Here is a 25,966-nt window from a genome sequence, read left to right as displayed (position 1 = left end):
AATTTGGTATTACATGACTCCAAGATGATCAATTTGACCTCTGCAGGTATATAAAAGAGAATGAAATTTAAGAGGGTATTTTCTTTATTGTTTATGGTTCAGCATACCTCATGACCTCAGAAAACAGCTGTAAACATATCCCCAAAGGCTTGCATTAGAGAGAAATTTTCAATTAAAAAAAAAAAAACATTTATTTTATCCTTTTATGAAAATATAGACCTATACACTCAGAGAGTAAAAGAACCAGGACTTTCACAAATAAAGTAAGAAAGATGGTACTGGCTTTAAAGTGGAAAATTTCCAGTAGAGAAAAGAAGCACAATACTCATTTCTATTCCAAAAAATCCTTCCATGCAATCGAGTGTTACATCTAATCATAGACCAGTGGCCTCCATACCTTTGGTGGTAAAGGTTATGGAGGGTGTGGTGGCAGAACCCCCAGATACTACAAAGACTGTGACGGTATGAGCTGGCACTTTTGAAGGTTGACAATCCAACCCAGAGACCGCAACAGGTGCAACACCTCTTCCATAGCTTGAACACACTCTGTGTGTGACAGTGCGCGAATCAACCAGTCTAAATACGGATGAACTTGAATGCCCCGAGCCCTTAAAAAGGCTGCGACGACCACCATAACCTTGAAAAAGGTACGGGGCGCCGTTGCGAGCCTGAACAGCATGGCCTGGAACTGGAAGTGCTGTCCCAGCACTGCAAAACGCAGGAAACACTGAGGTGGCGGTCAAATGATAATGTGCAAATACACCTCCTTGAGGTCGAGCGCTGTCAAAAACTCTCCTGGCTGCACTGGCGCCAAAACCGAGTGCAAGGTTTCCATACGGAAATGCCGTACCCGCAGACACCGGTTGACAGACTGGAGATCGAGAACCGGTCGGAAGGCTCCTCCTTTTTTGGGCACTACAAAGTAGATGGAGCAGCGACCATGCCAGATCTCGTCGGGCAGAACTGGAACGACTGCCCCCAGACAGAGCAGCTCGGACAGGGTGTCCTGAATCGCCGCTCGCTTGACAGCGGCCTTGCAGGGGGATTCTAGGAAAAAATCTGAGAAAGGTTGAGCGAATTCGAGCTTGTAGCCATCTTGAATCACATCCAAGACCCATTTGTCTGAAGTGACCCTGGCCCACTCCTCCCGAAAAAGGGACAGCTGTCCCCCAATAGCTGGAAGTCGATGGGCCAGGGCCCCATCATTGTGCTCCTCTATTTCCTTGCTGATCTCTGGGGCCCGAGGCGATTGCCCGCCTGTCACCCTGAAAGGACTACTGCTTCTGTTGAAAGCATGGCCGCTGGAAAGAGCCAGACCGAGCCGGCCTGTAGCATTTAGCTTCCCTAAAACGTGGGCAAACAGCCCTAGCTGATGCCTTACTCTGGTCCTCCAGCAGGCGCTGACCCTTAGAGTCCCCTAGCTCTTTCACAATCTGAGCGAGGACATCTCCAAAAAGGAGCTTACCCATGAAGGGCAAGCAAGCTAAGCGAGACTTAGAAGCAACTTCTGCCGCCCAATGCCTCAGCCATACCCACCGTCGGGCTGTCACTGCCAAGGACATCTCTTTAGCCGAAGCCCGAAGCATATCAGAGTAAATCCGCCAGGTATGCTAGCCCAGACTCCAAAGCTGGCAGACAATCAGTGAGTTCCTCCTCCAAAGAAGCCTTCTGGACCCATGAGAGACAAGCCCGTGCCGCATAAGAACCACAGACAGATGCCTGCAGGCCCAAAGCCACCTCAAAGGCTGACTTCAGGGTTGCTTCCAGCTTCCGGTCCTGAGGGTCTCGAAGAGCTGTTCCTCCTTCCATCAGTAAGGTGGTCTTCTTCATGACTGCCATGATTAAGGAGTCCACCACTGCAAACGCAGGGAGTCCAAATCCTCCAAGCGTAGCAAAGCCGTGACATGGCCCATTCCACCCGTAGGCTTGAGTCCGGAGTGTCCCACTGAGCCGCAATGAGCACCCTCATGGCCTCGTGGATGTGAAAAGCCTTAGACGGACCCCTGGTACCTGTCATAATGGAAGGGGTACCACCGCAGTAGGCGCTGAATCCGGCAGAGATATGTTTAACACCTCCAGTGCCTGTACTATAAACGCCGGGAGCTCCTCCTTGTGGAATAGCCGCACTGCCGTCGGGTCATCTCCTTCACCCGGTGGCAGCTCCCCCTCCTCCAAACTATCAGGAGCAGTTAGTCCCCCGACAACTGGCCCTCCTCCAGGTCCGATGGACCAGAGAAATCCTCTTCCAGGGGAGACAACTCCAAACGAGGCCTCTTAGGAAGACTCTGAGGTATGACAGCTGGGGACTCTGAGTACTAGGCAACGGAGCCTCTGGAGCTGCTGATTTTAACAATAAAGCCCTGTGCATAAGCAGCACAAATTCTGGGGAGAAGGGTGACCTCCCCCCATTGCAGCCTCTCCTGAGGGAGCACCCGCAGCACTCACCTCCTCCAACAGCGGAGTCTTTTTGATTCTGCATGGTTCTGCTTCAAGTTATATGCTTTCGCTTATTCATTTAGTGGCCAGAAATTCAAGTCCTGAATCTAGGGAATTCTTAATATCCTAACCCTAAGAAAATCATCTATAAGAAGCTTTTTTTCAGCAACATTTGCATTTCAGGCTGCAAGTTATTGGAATGAGCTTCCATATCAGACAAATTATGGTAAATTTTGAAAACTGTTGAAGACTTATTTGTTTAGGAAGTATTTTTGTCTTTAATTTTAACTTTTTTTTTAAATAATATTTTGTAATGTTCCTGGGACTGCCCAGTTTCTTATTCTGTAAGACACATTGAACTCAAGAGGTATGTGTGGGATATAAATCTCACAATGTAATGTAATCTGCTCACAATCAGATTGAAGGAGCTGTCTCTCAGACTCCATTCCCCGGAATGTTTTCAACACCTGCGACATGCACTGCAGACAGATCCTCGAGATGAAGCACTGCCTACTCCATGATTAGAGCTGTCTCCTTCACGACTGGAAGATTCTTGGTGCCTACCTGATGATTCATGTAAGCTATTGCAGTCGCATTGTTAGACAGAATTCAAACCGTCTTGCCCCAGAGAACATCATGGAAGGCCAGTAACGCCAACTGAGTCGTTCTGGTTTCCAACCTGTTGGTCCACCAAAGAGGCCGTTGGTCGATCATCAACCTTCAGCTACCTGCTGCAAATAATGAGCTCTCCAGGCCATGAGGCTGGCATCTGTCAACACCAGGATCCACTGAGGAGGATCTAAAGCCACCCCTTGAGAGAGATTGTAAGGATCCAGCCACCAGTGCAAGCTGCCTCTCACACACCTTCGCAGAGGCAAGGGAGTGTCCAAATCGCAAGACTGGGAAGACCACCTTGAAAGTAGAGTGGCCTGCAACAGTCTCATGTGAGCCCTGGCCCACTGCACCATCTCCAAGGTCACTGCCAAGGATCCTAACACCTGAAGATAATCACAGGCCAGAGGACACTGAGAGCACAACAGCAACCGAATCTACAGTTGGAGCTTCTGTATCCTGGCATCTGGAAAGAACACTCTCCCCATTAGAGTGTTGAATAGTACTTCCAGATATTCCAGACGCTGTGAGGGGTCTAAATGACTCTTGGACAGATTGACCACCCAGCCCAATGACTGAAGCAACTGAATGACACGATCGGTGGCTATCACACTCTCCTGCTGAGACTTTGCACAAATTAGCTAATCACCCAAATAAGGGTGAACTATGATGCCATCTGTTCGTAGAGTCACTGCCACCACCACCATCACCTTGGAAAAGGTTCACAGAGGCATGACTAACCCAAATGGAAGAGCACAGAAAGGATAATGCTGACTTAAAACTGTGAAGCACAGTAACCTCTGATCAGTCTGTCATATGGAAATATGGAGATACGTCTACATCAGATCTAGGGATATGAGAAACTATTCTGCTTTCACTGCCACAATCATCGACCATAAGGTTTCCATGAGAAAAGAGGGGGTGTGAAGGGCCCGACTGACCTCCTGCAAATCCAAAATGGAGCAAAAGGTCCCTTCCTTATTTGGGACCACAAAATAAATGGAATATCAGCCTGTGCCCCTTTCCTCGCATGGAACCAGCATGACTGCTAAGAGATCAACCAACCGCTGCAGGGTCTGTCGGACAGCCCTTATTTTCCAGGGTGCCCGACAAGAAGACACCGGAAACACATCCTGCAGAGGACGGGCAAACTCCAGCACATATCCTTCCCAAACCACCTCGAGAACCCACTGATCCAAAGTGATCTGTGTCCACCTCTGATAAAACTCTTTCAATCTTGCACATAATGGAATCGAATTGTGGATACTTTTAATTCAAAATTAGCGGTTGGAGAACTCCTGAGGAGAATTAAAAGCATCCACAATCGGGGAAGTGTTATGAAACCGGAAGCTCCTGAAGAAGTAATGTATAGTGAAACGGATGGGCTCCATAGAGCTTAAGCCGGGTGGACAATAGATTCAAACCAAAGCTAAGTAACTTCTCCATTTGTGCTTTATAGACAATAATAAGAAAAAATGAATTAAAAAAAAAAAAGTAAATATATAGGAAGGGAGAGGTTTTATGACTGGTGATGTGTTATACAGTGGAAACAGAAATCACAGTTGAAGTAGCAATGCTGAACTTACTGAAGTCTTTGCTCCAAACAAATAAAGATATATTTGCAAAGATATATTTGTGAAAGAAATAAATAAGTATATATATTGAAAAGAACAGCAAACTAATTATATAATTAATGTGGATACATATTTAAGTCTGCAAGCCAGTATTGTGAGTGTAGTATCTCAGATGTTTAACAAATGTCATCAAATGTGTCTTCTCTACTCTCTCTGGATCTCTTAGATCCTTTGTTCCCCTAACACAGTGTTACACTACTGTTCAGATGTACTGACCTTCTCTACATTGGTGAGGTAGGAAGATGAAGCAAAAAGAATGCACAAAGGGACCCAAGATAGGATGTGAAAAACTTTATTGAAGGACCTGACATAGGCTGTGTTTGGACAGTAAGCCTACATCAGGGATCCACAACGTTGATAATTCAGCAAAAAAACAATTATTCTGCTCAAATTGGTTACACAAATCCAACACATACACACCAATGATAGCACCTCATCCAAGTCACTCAGGTCTTAAAAACCAATCGGATGGCATAGCATCACAGTGATTTCTGCAATGTTGTCCGATTTACACTTGTGTTTTTTTAGAACTTAGGGCTAGATTCCATAAATGGCACCGAAATGATGTGTGCTAAGCTAGTATTCTGTAAAGGGTGCCTGCTCGGAAAGACCATTACAGAATACTAGCTTAGCACGTATTTCACACACAACTTTGGGCATGAGTATTTATGTCTGCCAAAGGTTGGTGTAAATGTTCATGGCCAATTAGATGCGCAAATGCAGGTATTCTGTAACATCATTCCTAATTTCTGGGAATGCCCCAACCAACCCATGCCCCTCCAATGACCATGTCCCCTTTATTTATTTATTTGTTGCATTTGTATCCCACATTTTCCCACCTTTTTGCAGGCTCAATGTGGCTTACATTATGCCGTAATGGCGATCGCCATTTCCAGAATGAGAAATACAAAGTAGTATTATATTTAAAGTTCATAAATGTTGAAATAAATTATAAAGTAAGTTAGGTAAACAGTTCATTTCAGGCGTGAGAGATAAGGGGGTAATGCATTTGGAGTTGCATGCCATGAAATTTAGGCAGACATGTTTTAAAATAGGGTATAGGGCAGATCTAGGTATAACTCCTAATTACTACCAAGTGCTTAATTCCAATTATTTGCTAGTACCTAATTAACTAGTTTATACGTAGATCTCCGATTCGCACCCAAATCAGCGTACCCAACTTTAGGTGACTTATACAGAAGTAAGTGACTTGGATGTGGTGTTACTATCAGTGTATGTGCTGGATTTGCCTAACCAATTTGATTGAGCAGAATAACTGGTTTTTTTTGCTGAATTATCAACACTGCGGACCCCTGGCACAGGTAGGGAGGTGACCAGCGGGCCTTTGTATTCTAGAGACTATTCAGAGCAGGATAAGTCCTCATGTGCGAGGTGTCAAAGACTAGCCCAATCTACCCCTTCTGACTTGGAACAAATAGCATTCTGCTACTCTGAAATTAGATGGAGTGGCCTGGAAGTCACATACCTTTTTTGAAAGCTTTCATGTACCATCGGTCTTTTTTGATGTCTACAATGGTGATCCGAGCAGCAGGATTTTCCGTTAACATTTTAGTGAGCAGAGCTGTAAAATAAAATGAAGGAAACAAAAAAGGGGGTTATCTAAATTTACCATACATACTCGCTTACAGGTCACCCCCATATATTGGCTGCATCCCTACAGTCTCCTTCAATTTCTATGCCCATATGATGGCTCGCATATAGGTTGCCCCGTCTCGTCCCTACCCACCCACCTGGTTCCAGGATTCCTCCTTCCCCCAGTCCCACTGGCTGCAGCTATAGGCTTAAGTGCTCCCCTCTTCCTTCCTCATACCAGTCTTTTTCCAGCACGGCAAAATAGTTTCAGTGACAGCATGGACCTTCCTGTGCAGGTCCGTGCCGAGGCACACTGCCGGGTCACAACCTCTGCCCAACAGGAAATTCATCAAAGGGGATAGGGAGGAGAAGGGAGATGTTGGAATCAGTGTGGATGGGTAAAAAAGACTGGTAGACTCACGTACAGGTCATAACCCCCCCCCCCCCCCCACACACACACACTTTTGACAAAAAATTTGTACAGTAAGTCATTTTATCAAGTTACGTTCTTACCAACCCACTATTTAGTCTGTATTTAAAATTAATGCAAAATACTGGTGTTTAACATCAAATAGATTAAGACCAGCAAACTGACCAGCAAGGGTCCTACTCGCACTTTGCTCTTTACAGATCATGCACCTTAATGTCTTTTTCAGCCTGTGATGCACTGGTCACTCCTCTACCCCAGTGGTACTTATCCATGCTGATGAGCACATTTTACTAACTGAGGTCTAATTTCATTATTTTTCCATTAAGCCTAATAAAATGAGCACTAGTTCGTATTAAGCCCATGCAGCGCAAAAAAAAAAAAAGGAATGTATATTATTTTTGTAAACAAACAGGACATCATTTCTGTAATGTTCAGTGAGCATGCCACTGCACAACCCAATCACGTCAGGTCCCTGCAGTTACCCAAGGGCAATGAATCAATCTTCTTCCAGGGAGTGAGGAAAAGCTTTCTCTCTTTCCAGTCACAGTATTCCTGGCAGCTCTCATTAGGCTTGTCCCAAGGCAGTTCTGTTGAAAGAAGGAGACAGCAGAAAATTTACAAAAAGAAGTAATTCTGGGAGATTCCAATCTTTTGACATGCACCTTGTCACAGGGGCAAGGTTTATTCTTCTCAGGCTATATGCAAAAATGTAATCCATTAGGAGACATTAACTTGGGTGAATGAAGTAAAGCACAGCTTCAAGCTATGTGATTTACATATGCTTATGAAACAGTCAAGTCACAGTACTGACAGGGGATGAAGTACTCTGTCTGTGAAAGAGGAGAAGAACTTGGGTGCGATCATCTTAAGGTGGCCTAATGATGTACCCAAGCATCCTTCTAGAGAAAGCTAGAAGGATGCTTAGGTGCATAGAGAAAGGACATGCAAGGAGGCGATAATGGCTCTCTATAAGTTTCTGGTAAAGGGTAGATATGGGGTAAAGGGTCATCGTGAGTTTTATATATTGCTTTTCTGTGGTACAATCAAAGTGGTTTACATATATTATATGCAGGTACTTTATCTCTAGCAGGCAAACAATCTAAATTTTGTACCTGGGGCAATACAGTGTTAAGTGACTTGCCCAGTGTCACAAGGAGCTGCAGTGGGAATCAAATCTGGTTCCCCAGCTTCTCAGGCCACTGCACCGACCACTAGGCTAAGTTAGAGTACAGTATACAATTTTGGAGACCACACCTTCAAAAAGATATAATCAGGATGGAGTCTGTCCAGAAGGTAGCTACTAAAATGGTCAGTGGGCTCCATCATAAAGCATATGGGGACAAATTATGTGAAGTTGAGTCTCTTCAATTGAAAGGAATTTCTGGAACGAGGGGCCATAGGATGAAGGTGAAAAGGGACAGACTCAGGAGTAACCTGAGGAAATACTTTTTCATGGAAAGGGTGGTGAATCTGTGTAACAGCCTCAAGGTCACGACAAAAACTGTATCTGTATTCAAGAAAGCTTGAGACAAGTACATAGGATTTCTAAGGGAGAGAAATGGATGGTAGATGGCATGGATGGACAGACTGGATAGGCCATACGGTTGGTATCTGCCTTCATCTTTCCAGACATAGTTTAGGCAGCAGGGAATCAACCTGTTAGTCAAAATAACGAACATCCCCTTTTACCTTCTAATTTAGTTTAATTCCTGAGGCAAGATTAGCATTAATGCTTAGAAAGCTTTTCCACGTTGGCTTTTCCCACCATTACAACTCTAAATGAAAAGGTGCTGCAGTCATTACATTAGAACCATCCAAGTAGGCCTCACACTGATACATCTAATAAAAACACTGCACACACCACTAAAAGGCAAGACTTAAGGGTTTTTTTTTTAATGTTATTTTTTTATTGCAGCACAACTCAAGCTCAACTTTATCATCATGCACTTGACTTATAAAAAAAGCTTGAAAGCGTTAACCAACTGAAATCTCCATATCATCTTTTCATACAATATTCTCTCTAACCGACTTTAATGGCTTTTTTCTTCCCCTTCTATTCAAGCACTCTCACCTAACCATAACTACAACCGTCCTACCTCCTCCCTTAGATTTCCACTCTATTAAAAAAAAAAAAAAAAAAAAAGAGAAAACAGGATCTTAAGCTGTTGCTACTGCAGCACAGTCAACCAATCATAAAAACCACTCCACACTTCAACCTATTCCTTTTGACACCATTCTATTAGCGCACACACCATCCAATCATTCTATATCTTTCAGATTTGCCCTCCATTGTTGGAGGCTAGGAATCTATCCATTACATTAGTCTGCATTTCCACACCACCAGTAACCCAAGATTCACAAACATTCGAGCTCTCCAACAACCCTTCCTCTTTTATCCTGCTGAATCAACACCACCTCTCGCTCCAACACGCTTATCCACACGTGCCTCTCCAATTCTTTCCTCACCTCTTGCCAGAACTGGACAATTTTTTTGCTATTGCAGGACAAAATGGTGTGGTAGCTGTGTTAATTCCACTTTTAAACAGAACCAAAAAGAAAGAAAATAAGATTGAGACTGTCACTGGGATGCTTTTTTGTTTCACTTACATATTCTTACATTTGTCATCGCTTGCTCATTTCTGATCTGAAGAAGGTATTATCTTCCAAAGCTAATCCAATAAAAAAAAGGTATCGTCTTTACTTTGGACTCTGTTTACTAAGGTGCGCTAGCATTTTTAGCACACGCTAACATCAGAGACACCCATAGGAATATATGGGCATCTCTAGCATTAGAACTCGCTAATTTTTAGCATGTGCTAAAAATGCTAGCGTGCCTGCAATGCTGCTTAGTAAACAGGGCCCTTTCTTTGTTTTGTTTTATTTCTATTTATTGCCATTGCAGGAAACTATGCAAGAAAGTCCCAACACCATAACCACATTTTATACAGTTCCATCTTATTCCTCTTCTCTACATCTACATAAGAATGATGCCAGTCTTAGAGAAATGCTATTCAAAAGTTATTAAATGTTTATTATTTCACTCTGTATGTTTCTTCTAGAACAATACCATTCTTAGGTGGTTGCCTACTATCATTATACCTGGACTGAGACAGAGCTGCTGTACATGGAGATGTGGGACTGCCTATAGATCAGAGGTGGGCAACCTGTGGCCCACTAGACCACGGAAAGTACACACAGAAAAAGGTTCACACAACTGCCATTAACCAGAGTTTTATTGTCAGTAGAACCTTTGAAGAACATAACGGGACAAAGCTTGTTTGACAGTGTTAGCAACTGTTTGGAAAAAGACAAAAGTAATGGTAACAGACAATTCTGGTAATAATTTATGTTCATTCAGTCATCACATTTGAGTTTTGTTTGCAGCGAATTGTAGGGCACATTTGTTAATTTTCTGTGTGTGGCCCACCCATTCATGTGTACCTCTAAGTATAAAGGTTGCCCTCCCCTGGTATAGACAGAGAACGAGACTTTAACATGGGAAATCTGAAAGGCCAGCTGAACCTTAATTAGCTTAGCAAAAAATATTTAAGCTTGTATACATCTAGATACTTTCAGATTTCCTCAACGCTGCGTGCGTCTGGTAGCGCTATACAAATGTTAATAATAATAATAATAACAACCGAGTTGTAAAAATCATAATCTAAAGCTGAAACTGTAAAGTCAAAGCCTAAACTTAAAAGAAGAAACCACCACATGCTCCTAGCATAAATTTGCTGTTAATATATGAACTGTTGGAATAGTGACTTACACCCCCATCATCTGTGTCGGAGAAACAGCATTTATACTGAAAATCATGACAGAAGCGGGTAAGGCTCCTACCTCCTGCCTGCATAGCTGTGAGTACTATTCCACAAGACCAGATGTCAACCGGCTCTGCTTTGAATTCTTTCCTCTTCATTAGTTCTGGTGCAACATATGGGAGCGTCCCGCACATTTTATTCAGCAGCCGCTCACGCCCATGGTGCCGGTACACCGTCGCTAAGCCAAAGTCAGAAATTTTCAGGACATCTTAAGCAATTAGAAAATAGAAAACATTATTGCATGCTCCACTGTGAAAAGTCTTCACTTTTTATTGGGCTGTAAGGAGAAATTAGGTCATACCTGATTTTCTTTACATTAGTCCTTCTCATTATTCCAGAACCTGTGGGATAGTTGTGTCTACTCAATATTAAACTTGGCAATCTTCAGCAAATCTCACTACAATAGCAATCTCAAGCGGAAGCACAATTGATTAAGTTAGTATTCAGCGCCATGACAAATGAGTGTATGGGATATTCGGCACTTAGTCCACTGATGAAGAGCGGTGAGAAATTCTCCCGTTTGAACCGAGGCTGTGACTGCTCTTAGTGCCTCTATGCGAAAGCGGGGCACTTGGAGGCAATGGTTTAGACCTTCGAGATCTAAGACCAGACGAAAGGTTCCTTCCTTGTTTGGGACAATGAAGTAGACTGAATATCTGCCTTGCCCCTGTTCAGCCTGGTGAACTGGAACAATGGCCCGGTGTGCCAGCAAGGAATCTACAGTGGCCTGAACCTTGACTGCATTAGTTCCCTTCCGACAAGGAGACTGCAAGAAGGGAGGAGAGACCAGGTGGGAGAACTCCAACTTGTAACCTTCTATGAGAATATCCAAAACCCACTGGTCTAATGTGATTCTGGTCCACTCTTCCCAAAACTCCTGAAGACGTCCTCCCACCAGGGGAAGAGAAGAGAGTGGACCAGCCTCACATCATTGTAAAGTTCTGGAGGCATTAGGCACTCCAGCTGATTTTGAGGACTTCCTGTCAGCAAAAAAGGAAGAGTGGCATGCCTGAAAGCAGGAATACTGACTATATTGCTGACAACCAAGCCAGTACCATCTGCTGTCTCAAAAACAAGACCTAGAGCCCCCTGAAGATGGACAATCAGAGGCTTTCAGCTTATCCTCTGGCAACTGTTGCAGCTTAGTTTCTCCCAGTTCTTTCATCACATGCCCAAAAGGACAGTAACTAGATGTGACTTTGATGCTGTATCCGCTGCCCAATGCCATAAGAACAGCCATACCTGTTTCCAGCAGTGGCCAGTCCAGGTCAAAAGTACCTGGCAAAAACCTAATTAGTAGCACCAAAACATGCTACCAACCCCAGGGCAAGCAGTGGTTTCCCCCATGTCCTTCTCAATAACAGACTATGGACTCTTCCTCCAGGAACTTGTCCAAACCTTTTTTAAACCCAGATATGTTAACCGTCATTACCACTTCCTTCAGCGACAAGTTCCAGAGCTTTAACTATTCTTTGAGTTACAAAATATTTTCTCCTATTAATTATAAAAGTATTTCCATGCAATTTCATTAAGTATCCCCTGGTGTTTGTACTTTTTGAAAGAATGAAATATTGATTCACCTCCACCCGCTCCACACCACTCAGAATTTTGTAGACCTCAATCATATCCCCCCCTCAGCTGTCTCTATTCCAAGCTGAAGAGCCCCAACCTCTTTAGCCTTTCCTCATACGGGAACAGTTGCATTCCCTCTATCATTTTTGGTTGCTCCTCTTTGAACCTTTTCCGCTAGATCTTTTTTGAGATATGGCGAAAAGAACTGAACACAATACTCAAGGTGAGGTTGAACCATGGAGCGATAGAGGCATTATAATATTTTTGGTCTTATTTTGCATCCTTCTCCTAATAATTCCTTGCATCCTGTTTGCTTTTTTGGCAAGAAGATTTCAGTGTATTTTGTACACCTAGGTCCTTTTCTTCAGTGCTGACTACCTTAGCATCAGATAACTGATTTGGACGATTCTTCCCAATGTGCATCACTTTGCATTTGTCTACATTAAATTTCATCTGCCATTTGGGTGCCCAGTCTTCCAGTTTCTTGAGTTCTTCCTGCAAGTTTTCATAATATGCGTGCATTTTGACAAAATAGTTTCGTATCATCAGCAAATTTATCACCTCACTCAGTCATTCTGATTTCCAGATCATTTATAAATATGTTAAAATAGCACCGGTCCCAGTACAGATCCCTGCAGCACTCCACTATTCATCCTCCCTCTATTGACAAAAATGGCCATTTAACCCTATCCTCTGCTTTCCATCCAATAACCAATTCTTAATCCACAAAAGAATACTGCCTCCTATCCTACGATTCCTTAATTTTGTCAGGAATCTCTCTCATGAGGTGCTCTGTCAAAAGCTTTCTGAAAATCTAGATACAACCGTGCCGTGCCAGCCAAAGACATACTGCGGGCCGTACCCTTTAACGAGTAATTAAATAGCATCCGCCATGTAGGCCTACCCTGTTTCCTGTGGTGTAATGGCACCCGTGTCAAATATCTCTTGCCACAAACGAGCTGCACACTATCACTTGAAGGCCCAAAGAGGCCACTTAAAAGGCTGGTTTCAACACGCCTTCTAGCTTCCCATCCTGTCTTTTAGGGTAATGCTCCTTCCACTGTAGTCACTGCTGTAACCTGGGAAACTGCAATTTATTTTTCTCCTCCGAAACTAACACGTAGAGGTGAGCTATGGTTCTTCCCACTCTCAGTACTTTCGGTGAGACAGAAGAAGCAAGGCAACTGTAGGCATGAAGATTCAAATTATAAATTAGTCCTTAGTATAAGTAAAAGCTTGGTAGGTTTTTAAGCATAGGTTTAAATTTATTAAAAGATGGTTCCGAGTTGAGGTCCAGAAGGAGGATTGCTTTAGAGCAACAACGCTAAAACTGGACAACCTGGCAGAGTACAAACGGACCTGTAAATGTGTAAGCAAATACCGATGAGCCGAACAAAGAGCATGGACTGCTGTGCATGAAATAAGAAAACTAACAGAAAGGAAGGACAGCCAGGATTTTGAAAGCTACACAACATGCTTGGGTGGGAACCTGAACTAATAGAGAAAGAAAGAGAGAGAGAAAATCCCACTGGTCTGGAATACACAAAAAGGAACCTTAACATTACCCAGCAGAGCTAAGCACAAAACTAATCAAAATAAGAGTTCCTTCAAGTCAGCCTACAGATATGAGCATCACACATACCTCTCTCATCTAGGAGGAGATTCTCAGGCTTAATGTCCCTATGTGTTATTCCAATGCTGTGCAGATATTCCTTTAAAAATAAGAACATGAGATAGTTTAAATGAAATTAACTTAATTTTATTATTGTGAAAATTAACAAGTCAGAAATTTAAAACCAAAAGATGCTAAACACTTACCACACCTGCAATAAGCTGGTGGAAAAATGTGTGCGCTTCATGCTCTGGCATTCCTACATCAGGCTCTAATATGGAAGAAATGTACTGTTAGCAACTACCAATACTAATACCGTATCATTTTGCCACTGCCTCCTCCCCATATATGTATTATCAGTTAGGGAAAAAAAATGAAAGGGAATTTGCCACTGGGAAAAGTTAGTTTTTCTATCTCCATCTGCTGGTAGGAAGGAGATACACCTCAAATGTACAGACTGGTGAAGGTGAATGTCAGAGAAAAAAAAAGAACTCTGGCCAGTTGTTCCCATCGGTCAGCGATAATCAAAACATATTTCAGAACAAGACAGAAAAAATGGTGAAAAAGATTATGTTTACAAAAGTTGTAACCTCTTATGTAGTACTGAGGGAAGAAGGGAGGGAGGTTATGCTACGCTACCAGATAAATGTCATACCAAAAAAATACCAGTTTTGAGAAAATTCTGTTACATATAAACTGTTTTAAAGTTCTGTTTAGACTTTTCTTGTATACAAAATCATTTAAATGAATAAGGTTTTTATAACTACATTCAAAGGAGCTGTTTACATAGTATAAACAAGTACTTATTTGTACCTGGGGCAATGGAGGGTTAAGTGACTTGCCCAGAGTCATAAGGAGCTGCAGTGGGAATCAAACCCAGTTCTCCAGGATCAAAGTCCTCTGCACTAACCACTAGGCTACTCCTCCACTCCACTTGTTGTTCTGGGCTCTGATTGGCCCAGGAGTTCATTTTCATTTGGATTTTACTGGCTTCTTTCCCAGATCCAGACTGGGAGAAGAGAGAAAGAGAGAGAGATAGTTCTTTGCTGAAGCCCTGTAAAACAAGTTATATTTGATAACTGGTGATAAGTTATATGTCCTGATCGCCCCATGTACTTTTTAGAAAGTAAACAAATATTTAGTGTTATAATTGATCCATATTTCAATTACCTGTTATTATTTGCTGATTGCACTTTTTATGTTTCACTGTTCAATATTTTTAAGACAAAAAACAATCTTCAGTTTGACGACTCTGCCTTTCTGGGCTGATAAAGAATCCTGGTGTGTGTTGGGTCTGTTAGTGCTTTCTGGGAACTGTGGGACCACTGGGAGTGTGGCTTCCAGTAACCTAGAAATTACTGGGGATAATTTGAAAGTGGGAGACTCACCCAGAGGCGGCTGTGACCCAGTCGATGGGAGGAGGGTGCTAGTGTAGAACACAAGAGGCAGGTGTAGTTGGACCTGAACTGTGCTGGGGATAGAACCCAAGTGGCAGCGGGGTAACCCCAGGCATATGGCTAGGTGTTTTGTGACAGACCTTTAGTCCTTTTTTGATGGCAGCATGGTGGGATTGTCAGACTCAGTGCATGAAGTCAGGGTCACCATCCACTGAGTGGTTCAGAGGTTTTTTTTTTTTTTTAAGAAAGTAACCTCCAGACACAAGAGCACAGTAACAGGGTCCCTTCTAGTTCAGGCTTTTTTTTTTTTTATAGTTTTTGGAGATTAGAAGTGTGCCCATGGCTACTGGCAGCGGCCAGCAGACACCAGAGATGCCTGACCTAACACGAGAGAAACTGGATGGCCTCAGTGAGGAGGAGACAGGACTGGATTGCACCAAATTCTCCTGAGGGGAGATCAGACTCCTTGTGGACAATGGCTCGTGTATTGGTAGGGCCAGATGCCACACCAGCTGAGATCTGGATATTAGCGACAGCTGCTACACCAACAGCGACGAGAGAAGCGGGAACAGCAATGTGAAGAGCGGAAATTCCAGGAGCAGAAATTAAAGATGGAGATGGAAGTGGCTCGCATCTAAAGCTCCAGCCCAACCCCTACGCCAAGGTCCGAGGCAGGATCCACAGCCCAGATCGGGACCAACTTGTTTGCACAGTTTGACGATACCAGAGGTGACACAGTTGGATACCTAACTGCCTCAATAAGATTCCCCAGAAAGACTGGGTGCAAAGCTCACTGGTAGAGCACTTGGTGTTCCAAAGACTATCCATGGAGAAATGCTTTGAGGAGGAGTTTGAGGAGGTGCGCAAAGCTTTGTTGAACCATTATGCCATTACCCCAAGACCTACAGACTAAAGTTCTGGACTTTGCAAAAAAGGGGGTGGAAGATACTCACAGCGAGTCTGTTATTTAGTTAAGATACCAGCATCAGCGGTGGCTCAGTGGTGCTGAAGTTAAAACCTTGAAGGGCTGCCAAAAACTGATGACCCTGGAGCAGTTCCTTCAGCATCATCATCAAGAGGTGAGGGAACATGCTCAAGATCAACAGCCCCGTACTCTACAGAAGGCGGCTGAGTTGGCTGACATCTTTATGGCTAACCATCTCTGGTTGGAAAAGAAAAATCGTTCATATCCACAGCATCAGGGATATAAAGGCAGCCAGGGCCTTAAGCCAAATATTCCTGCAACTTCAGAGACTGTCGGCAAACCCTCCAGTGTTCCCCAAAAAACCCTAAAGACTTTAGGCATGAACGTCCTGTTACCAGTGTGGGTGCACAGGACACTTCAAAGCGGATTGCCCAGATAATCCCAAGCCTGCACTAAAGAGCATTCCAGTTCCTGCACCAAGGCTGACGGCTTCCGTGGGTGGCATCAGTCCCATGAAGGAGGTCCATGCAGTTGTTGCAGCACAGAAAGTTACTGGTCATTCATCAAGCAAGGAAGCAGATGGATTTCCACAACATTACAGAACCCCAGTAACTGTGAATCAGACCCAAGTGGCTGGGCTCATGGACATAAGTACATAAGTAGTGCCATACTGGGAAAGACCAAAGGTCCATCTAGCCCAGCATCCTGTCACCGACAGTGGCCAATCCAGGTCAAGGGCACCTGGCACGCTCCCCAAACGTAAAAACATTCCAGACAAGTTATACCTAAAAATGCGGAATTTTTCCAAGTCCATTTAATAGCGGTCTATGGACTTGTCCTTTAGGAATCTATCTAACCCCTTTTTAAACTCCGTCAAGCTAACCGCCCGTACCATGTTCTCCGGCAACGAATTCCAGAGTCTAATTACACTGGCTCTAGAATGATTTTGTTACGACCAGAGCTAGTGCCGGAATATGCTATTCTACCAGGGTGCACTGCGGAGGTAGTGTTAGCCAATGGATACAGAGAGATTGTACCCATTGCTTGAGTATTCCTGGATTGGGGTACCAAGCCTGGATACAGAGAAGCAGGCATAAATAAAAACATGCCGGTACCAATGCTGTGTGGGACAGATATGGGTCCAATGAACATTACCCTCAATAACAGAGTCAGCATTTCTGTTATGTTGACCTGTAGTCAGGCTTGGGCAGCCCAGCAAGCAGAAGCAGAAGAGATCACCTCTTCAGTTCCAGATTCTGAGCCAGTCCAGGTGAAACTAGCTGACCAAGCAGCAGGAGGCGGCGCTCCAGTGCTTCCAGCAGAGCCAGTTCCAGAGGTGACTGGGGCCATGAGTATGGAACAACCTGACTTAACTGACACATATTGATCAGACTGTTGATCTTGATTTGTCAGAGTCACCAGCAGAGACCCTTCCTGTTATGGATACTGATATAGGACAGAGGCATGCTTTTCACGAAGCAGAGCGCTCTGACCCTGACCTGGAAGCCCTGAGGTAGAGGGCTGGTCAACCAATCAGTAAGACTTGCAAAGACCATATCCTGTGGAAAGGGGGCTTGCTGTACAGAGAGACTGATCCTGCTGATCCTAATAGGGCCTGGACAGCAAGCAAACAGCTTATAGTGCCCAAGGCATACAGAGAACAACTCCTACAGATTGCAAATGATATTCCACTAGCAGGACATCAGGGAGGTGACACGGACACACACTAGACTGACACAGAACTTCTCGTGGACACACACTAGACTGACACAGAACTTCTAGTGGCCAGGAGTATCTCAAGCCGTAGCTGACTATTGTTGAATCTGTGATGCTTGACAAAGAGTGGGTAAGACCCAAGATCGCCCCCGGGCTCCCCTGAAACCTTTACCCATTATCAGTGAGCCCTATAAGAAATAGCTGTGGATATACTGGGGCCTCTAGCTGTCCCTAGTCGGACTGGGAAAATATATATATTGACAGTGGTGGATTCTGCTACCAGATATCCTGAAGCGGTAGCCTTATCCTCTACAGAATCAGAGAAAATTGCCACTGCCCTGCTAGAAATATTTTCCAGGGTAGGATATCAACGAGAAATACTCTCAGACCAAAGGACACAATTTATGCCGAGTTTATCCAGAATCTGTGGGCACACTGTGGAGTGAAATCTGTACATATCACACCATTTCACCCTGAAACTAATGGACTGGTGGAGAGATTTAATGGGACATTAACATTAAAGACTTTTGTAGAGACAGGAGACCGGGATTGGGAGAAATACTTAACCTACCTACTGTTTGCATACAGAGAAGTACCTCAGGAGTCTACAGGGTTCTCCCCATTTGAGTTGCTCTATGGCCAGAGGGTGAGAGGGCCCCCTGACCTAATAAAAGAACATTGGGAGGGGAAAGTTGATACCCTGACAATCCTGTAATTGAATATGTAGTTAATATGCGGCAGAGATTAGAACTCGTGGGCTTTGTCAGAGAAAACTTGCAGGCAGCCCAGACTAAGCAAAAGACCTGGTATGATCATAAGGCTTAAAATAGAGAGTTTGAAAGCCAGCAGGTGCTTGTTTTAGTCCCAGTACGTCAGAATAAATTTCAAGCTAATTGAGCGGGTCCTTATAAGGTCATAAGGTGCCTGAATGATACAAACTATGTTATATTTATGGACTCCCAAGACAGAAAGCAGCGTACCGTTCATGTAAATATATTAAAGGCCTATGCAAATCGCACAGCTATGGTGCTAGCTGTGTGCAGCCTACCAGAACATTCAGGATAGTGAACCCATACCTGACCTCCTAGAACATACTTTACTAGAGGGATCTATACAACAAATTGCAGTGGGAGAGCAATTAACCTCCAACTAGAAACAGCAGTTAGAAGCAGTATTGCAAAAATATGCTGATGTGTTTTCCACTAAATCAGGACTTACCCATTTGAACAAGAGTAAGAGTGTTTGGTTGTAGTGTGGGCCCTCAAGAAGTTACAACCATATCCTGTATGAGCGAGACTTTACTGTCATCACAGATCACAATCTGTTGGTCTGGCTTAGAGTCTCAGGGGAGAATGGGAAAACTACTCCGGTGGAGCCTGTCCCTACAAATGTACTTCACCATACAGCACCAGAAAGGCAGTAAACATGGTAACGTTGATGGCCTCTCCAGAAAGGAAGAGCCAGAACAACTCTGACACTGGACTACAGAGACCCATCAGCGGTCCGTTGAGGCTGGAGTCCAGGGTTTCTTTCTTGAGGAGGAAGGTGTGACAGAACAGTGTGTTTTAAGCCTGTAAAATTGCCTTAATTATTCTTGAAGTGTATTTCTCCAGTTTGGCCAGCAGTTGGTGCATGTTATATTTTAAGCTGATACAAAGAACTGACCTTTCCTTCTTTAGTTAACACAGATAAAGGAAATGCCTACAGTGATGTAACCAGCTATTTTTAAAACTTGTTCTAGGCTCTGATTGGCCCAGGAGCTCATTTTCATTGGGATTTTACTGGCTTCTTCCCCAGTTTCAGCCCGGGAGAGGGAGAGAGTGTTCTTTGCTGAAGCCCTGTAAAATGTTATATTTGATAACCGGTGAGCAGCTATATGTCCTGACCTCCCCAGGTACTTTTTAGAAAGTAAACAAATGATTAGTGTAATAATAATTTATCAATATTTTAGTTACCTGTTATTGTTTGCTGACTGCACTTTTTATGTTTCACTGTTCAATATTTTTAAGACAATAAATAATTTTCAGTTTGTTGACTCTGCATGTTTGGACTGATGGTGTGTTGGTTCTGTAAGTGCTTTTTGGGAACTGTGGGACCACTGGGAGTGTGGCCTCTAGTAACCTAGAAATCACTGGGGATAAGTTGAGAGCTGGAGACTCGCCCAAAGGTGGATGTGACCTAGACGGTGGGAGGAGGGTGCTAGTATACAGCACAAGTGGCAGGTGCAGGCGGACCTCAGCTGTGCTGGGGATAGACCCTCTAAGTGGCCGCGGGATAACCCCAGGAAAGTGGCTAGGCATTGCATGACAATCTCTACCATATCTCCCCTCAGCGGTCTTCTCCAGAAAGTCCTAGCTTCTTTAGCCTTACACCTTATAGGGAAGACAACACATCCCCTTTATCATTTTTGTCATCCTTCTCTGCACTTTTTCTAATTCTGCTATATCTTTTTCTGAGATATGGTGACCAGAATTGCACACAGTATTCCAGATGAGGTTGTACCATGGAGCAATGCATTTCCTTTCCTAACATTCAATTTACTTTCTTAGCGGCTGCTGCACACTAAGTAGAAGGTATCAACTTATCATCAATGATGACACCTAGGTCTTTCTCCTGGGTGGTGACTCCTAGTGTGGAACGTTGCATGGTTTAGGTTCCTCTTTTCTACATGCATCATTTACAACTATTCACATTAAATGTCATCTGTTATTTGGATGTCTAGTCTTCCTGACCCGTAAGGTCTTCTTGCAATTTTTCACACTCCTCTTGCGATTTAATCATCGGCAAATTTAATTACCTCACTAGTTATTCGCATCTCTAGATCATTTATAAATATGTTTAAAACCAGTAAGCCCAATATCTACCCTTCTCCATTGAGACTTCCCTCATTCACTGCCTGATGCTTTAAACCACTCCCAATGTCAAAGGTCTTATTGAAGTCTAGACATCCGATGTCTGATACATCCCTGACACACCATGTTTTGAAAGTCATTAAGGAGCTCAGTCAAGTTTGTCAGTTACAGTCTTCCACTTGAAAAACCAGCTTCCCCTTACAAGGGGAACTGAATTAAGAGAACATGTCCTTGTGCCATACCTATTCGATCGAAAAGTTCTCCCCCGCTGCAGTACTCCAGAAACAGGTACTGAATACTGCCTTCCCGTCGATGTCCGTAGAACTTAACGATGTTGGCATGGTTCAGCATTTTATTGATGCAGATCTCCTTTTTAATGTTGTCAGTACAATCTGCAGCACGTGCCATGTCTACAATTTTTACTGCAACAGCTTCTTCTGTGTGCCGGTTTACAGCCAGCTGAACTCTTGTCAGGGGGAAAAAAGAAAAGAAAATGACAACATTTTCTATGTATAAACGTGATATTCAAACTCACTTCTAGATCTGGGACTCAAGTTTTTCTTCAGGGCCCTCTACCTAATGGTCAAATGTCATAGAATAAACAGACTATTTTAGACTTAGTGACAACACGGTGAGAAAGACAAACACGGTCTCAGAAGCATGCCTTGCAATACTTTGGAACAATCAAGAGTAAAATGGTAACAGTGAAATCACGTAAATTTGGAAAAAAATAGACAAAGAAAACTTCCAAGCTTAATAGTGGGCAGCCTTAGGATCCAGTCAAATGCTTACATCTGTCCAGCAGATACGAAAATGTTTGAGTTTTTAATTTTCAAATGTCAAGTCTCAACAATGCATTAAGAAACTGTCCGGAGGCAATTTTTATTAAGTCATTTGAAATAATGTACCAAAACATAATTGGATAAACAATCTAAAAATATTGTTTTAAATAAAAAAATATATATTTTATAATGTAGTTTTCTTCCCCACAGATATAGCAATCTAAACAAGTTGTTGCTTATTCCACTGAACAGAATGGTCTAGAAATTTTAGTGGCAACTAGAGCTGTCCTGAATAGCATTTTTTAATATTCGGTCAAATACAGACTAGGAATAATGGGCATTGAGCTTTAACAAATAATTTTTAAAAAGCAACATGAAATCAGACAAGTATTTATTTCAGTAGGATTTAGCACAGTAGAGTCTGGATTATTCATATTCGAATTTAAATCGCTATTCAGCTGAATACAAGTAATGTATTCGGGGCAGAATCTAATTGAATACTCATTACAGTCCTAGTGGCAACAGGCATCCATGTAATTTGTGATGACAGCCGGGTCTCTGACAGGCTGCAAAGTCCATATTTAATACTAAGTGTAGGAGCAAAACAAGCACTATATGTTCCTATGTAACAAAGATATTCGAGATTATAATACATGGAACTATCCAACATTAACAACTTGTCTTTAAATGCAAGACTCAGACTTGTTTCATCTTTCACAGCTAAAGCCTGTTTAATGAGGCTCAGCCTTGCAAACAGACAAAGAATGCTGTCAAGAGTGTCAATGTACCAGAATAACAACGTCATCAGCACTGACGACATGGCCAGACCAGCCAAGGACTTGGAATCTCCCTTGCAGCCAAAGAGACGCTGTGGCTGGCAAAACTGCAAATTGTTTATTAAATCTCAACTCATTGTCAGGGTGACCCCTTCAACATGGTGCCAGACAGGCAATCTTGTGGTCCTTGAAGCAACAACATCTGGGATAAACAAAGTTATGTGTGCATCAGCCACAAGGCCAGAATGCACGTCATTAGCCCAATTGCAGCTCGTGATTACTGTATAAAAAGAGGGCTCATATCACAGGCTGCTGTGTTGACATTCCATCCGAGATACTGTCCTGCTTTGTATCTGACTGACCATCTGAGGAACACTTTGCCACGTGTTGGACATCTGCCATGTACTATTGCATAGTGCTGTGGGTTTAAATTAGTTGACAGAATTAGAACTCCGTCTAAGGCAGTGGTTCCCAAATCTGGTCCTGGAGGCACCCCAGCCAATTGGGTTTCAGGATATCTACAATGAATATTCACAAGAAAGATCTGCATGCACTGCCTCACTCATTAATATTCATTGTGGATATCCTGAAAACCTGACTGGCTGGACTGCCTCCAAGACCAGGTTTGGGAACCACTGGTCTAGGGTAATGTGCGTTTACTCTGAGCTGTTTCTATAATCATAGAACCTGTGTCTTTATTCTTGCTATTTAGATCGAGCATTCTCAAACATGTCATGGGCATCCCACAGCTTGAAGGCCCGGCACATGAAAAATTTTTAAATTGCTTGCATACTAATTGTGGATAACCAAAAAACCTGATTGGCTGTGGGGGTCCCTAGGACAAGTCTGGGAATTCCTAATTTAGATTTCTGAATCTTGTTTTTAGGAAACATGGGGATCCTGTGTGCTCTTCTACCCAAGATGAAAGAGTAGAAAGAATGCAAAAAGGCTGCCCTGGATACTGAGAATCTTGTACGGCTGGTATAATACTGTACTGGTAGCCGAGAGATCCTGGGTCCACCTCCCTGAGGCACAGAGTGTAGCAAAATAACACACAAAATGGGGTCTTGTATGGAAAAAAGATATTTAATCTAGAAGGCAAGTTTGTTATAAATGTATAGCCCTTGGCACAGAATGCAACAACACAGCTACCATGGGTGCATATGTGAGACTGAGTAGGTCTTATCTTTGAAACCCTGAACTTTTATACAAGAGCAACTGTGAATATTTTTTTTCAGCATCTCTCTCTTTCCCAACATTTGCCTCTCTTTAGAGCAGGGGTAGGCAATCTGCAGCAAATGGACCGAATGTGGACAGCCATTGAATTTTATGTGGCCCATGAAACTATGGGAGCTATACACAGAAAACATTAACCAGAGTATTGGCAATTTTACATATGGCATTTGATCATGTAACAACTCTTCTTATGTGAACTCTGGTTACATATTCCCATTACCCTCCTGAATATAGAATTCAGTACAAAATTTTATTTCTTCTACATAAAGGACTTTTCTCTGGTAGTCTTTTGTACCTTTATTCGCTTTTATTGGTAGTTCCACATAGACCTCAATGTCTTGTACTAACCTAACCGTCACTAAGCAATTGTTCATTCCTCATAAGATTCTGCCTTCTGTTGGGTAGGCCCTACTTTCTGGAACTTGCTTCCAGTAGATATTGCCCACGAATCCTCCCATGTGAAATTTAACATTTATATCTCAAAACTTAAGTATGTAAAAATGATTGGGAACAATTCTATTATTATGTCAAGTCCTATCAACTAAACAATTGAAATTTTTACATAAGAAAAAGTCACACAATATAAAAATATAGAACAAACAATACATCACATAAAAAAGTGGGGGTTTCAATAAAGGACCGAAGTGTGGAACCATAGAAGCATCTAAACAGCAACAATGTACACATTATGTGAATCCATCCTCTAGAAAGTAGGCAGTATCCAGGGACTGGATCCTGTTTAGCTACACAGGGGCAAGCCTGCAATCATACTGCTATTATTTACATCACTATACATATTAAAAAAAAAAAAAAACATGTGGACAAATCTTTCCTTTTACAATCTGCCACTCAAAATTCCGGGAATAACATTCAGCATATAAACAATCAACATATAAGACTACACTGTTTTTGTAAAACCAAAACAACTACATGATCTCAACATCAAACATAAATTGGTATGCTGAATACTCACTCTCCATAGGCTCCCTCACCCAGAGTCTGTACTAGATCCCAATCTTCCACAAATGGTATAGCCATGTTTCATAAATCCAAATGTGCAGATTTAACTATGCAAAAAAACAAAAACCTCGTCATTATTTTCAACAAGATGAGCCATACAAAATATCATTCAATAGCATTAGTCAGTAGGTTTTTGTATATATCTAACCATACTCAGTTATAGGAAAATTGGTTGACACTACCACCTTTAATAGGTTTTAGTAATATTTCATAGTCGGGGGGGGGGGGGTGAAAATAATTTTCAGGCGTTTTAATATATTACCATATGCTATTCTGGAATATTTTAGTAGATTATATTTTATTTCTGTTGTTAGCCACCTTGTACAGAAGAGGCTAAAGTTATGTTAAATGAAGCTATGATAAGCTCTTCATTATGGGAATCAATCTGAGAAAACCAAAAACCAACCCCTACTTCCACCCCCATCTTCCGAGAGTCTCTCTCCCCCACTCGCACTCACCTCATCAACGCCACAGTCACAAGACACGACCCTTTGCCGGATTTCTGTCGTTGGGCGCCCCTCTATCTCACCCTCTCTGTTATTTTACATTAACGTTATCATTTTTACTCTTTGTTTAAATAATTATTATATGTGTGATTTTATTCCCGCCCCCTCGTTTTAACTTGCGCGCTTCCCTAGTCCTCATGCTTCTTAGCTACAGGCTCCGCCCACGGAGGCGGAAGAAGTTAACTATATTGGGCATCAACAAAGTTTGATTGAGAACAGGGACGCATAAACGCCACAAAGTTGAAGCCACTTAGGTCACTCTCCCATTCCCCACGCAGCCATCGTTCTGCGCGTACACTCAAAACAAAACAAAAAAAAACCCAAAAACCTATGAGCTGCTGCATCCTTGCTGTGAAATAAGTTTTTTTTAAAATTTGTCCTCCCCCTTTTAAAGCCCTGCCTATTCAACTGGAACAGCTTTTGACTTTTTACAGATGGACCACCATAGGCAGTCCATTATTTTTAATAATCTTTTACCATTGCTTTCCGATCTGACGAAGAAGGGCAACCTTCGAAAGCTAATCAAGAAATGTATTAAGTTATGTCCAATAAAAAGTATCATCTTATTTTCTTTTCCATGTTTTATTTTGTTTGATTTCTATTGATAGCCTTTAAGAGTGGGCTAACACACATCTCTACCATTGCTTTCAAAAGCGTTTGCTACTGTTTTGGGTGTACTTTTGACTCCGCCCACTAGCTTCAACCCATACAATGGGCTACATAGCCAGCCTACCGTCTCCTGTTCTCAATCTAACCTGCTTGAGTACACTGATACCAAGGAGGAGGTCAAGCTAAAATCCTTGGCTGATACGCTCTCGACCACTCCTCCAGTCAAAAGGCCTCGCCTCTCTCCTGCAAAATTATCCAATCCCAGGGAGCAGATGACGACTCCTGACGGCCGACTTCCCGCCACGGCGTAGTGGAGAAATTATATGTACTGTACATATATCGTTGCATTTTTTACAATTACTAATCCTACACCGTGGTAGGACCGCTGAAATTAAATACTATATTTATGTCGGGTCCACTACAATTTGGCTGATTTA

General features: G+C 42.7%; 1 protein-coding gene across 1 annotated transcript in view; it reads right to left on the bottom strand.

Annotated features, from left to right (window-relative positions):
• The window catches only part of CHEK1 (checkpoint kinase 1), a 37,650-nt gene extending 12,454 nt beyond the window's left edge, over positions 1-25,196 (bottom strand). Inside the window, exons 1-8 of the mRNA XM_030210304.1 lie at positions 24,873-25,196; positions 24,368-24,461; positions 20,843-21,066; positions 13,917-13,981; positions 13,741-13,810; positions 10,546-10,734; positions 7,188-7,292; positions 6,169-6,264 (exon numbers count right to left, since the gene is read on the bottom strand). Coding sequence (XP_030066164.1) covers positions 6,169-6,264; positions 7,188-7,292; positions 10,546-10,734; positions 13,741-13,810; positions 13,917-13,981; positions 20,843-21,066; positions 24,368-24,432 — 814 coding nt within the window. The 5' untranslated portion in view covers positions 24,433-24,461; positions 24,873-25,196. The remainder of the gene's footprint in view (positions 1-6,168; positions 6,265-7,187; positions 7,293-10,545; positions 10,735-13,740; positions 13,811-13,916; positions 13,982-20,842; positions 21,067-24,367; positions 24,462-24,872) is intronic.
• Positions 25,197-25,966: the final 770 nt, after the last annotated feature.

This window comes from Microcaecilia unicolor, chromosome 7 (assembly GCF_901765095.1).
Source record: "Microcaecilia unicolor chromosome 7, aMicUni1.1, whole genome shotgun sequence".
NCBI lineage: Eukaryota > Metazoa > Chordata > Amphibia > Gymnophiona > Siphonopidae > Microcaecilia > Microcaecilia unicolor.
Note: the sequence above shows the minus strand (reverse complement) of the source record. Positions and strands in the feature narration are given on the sequence as shown.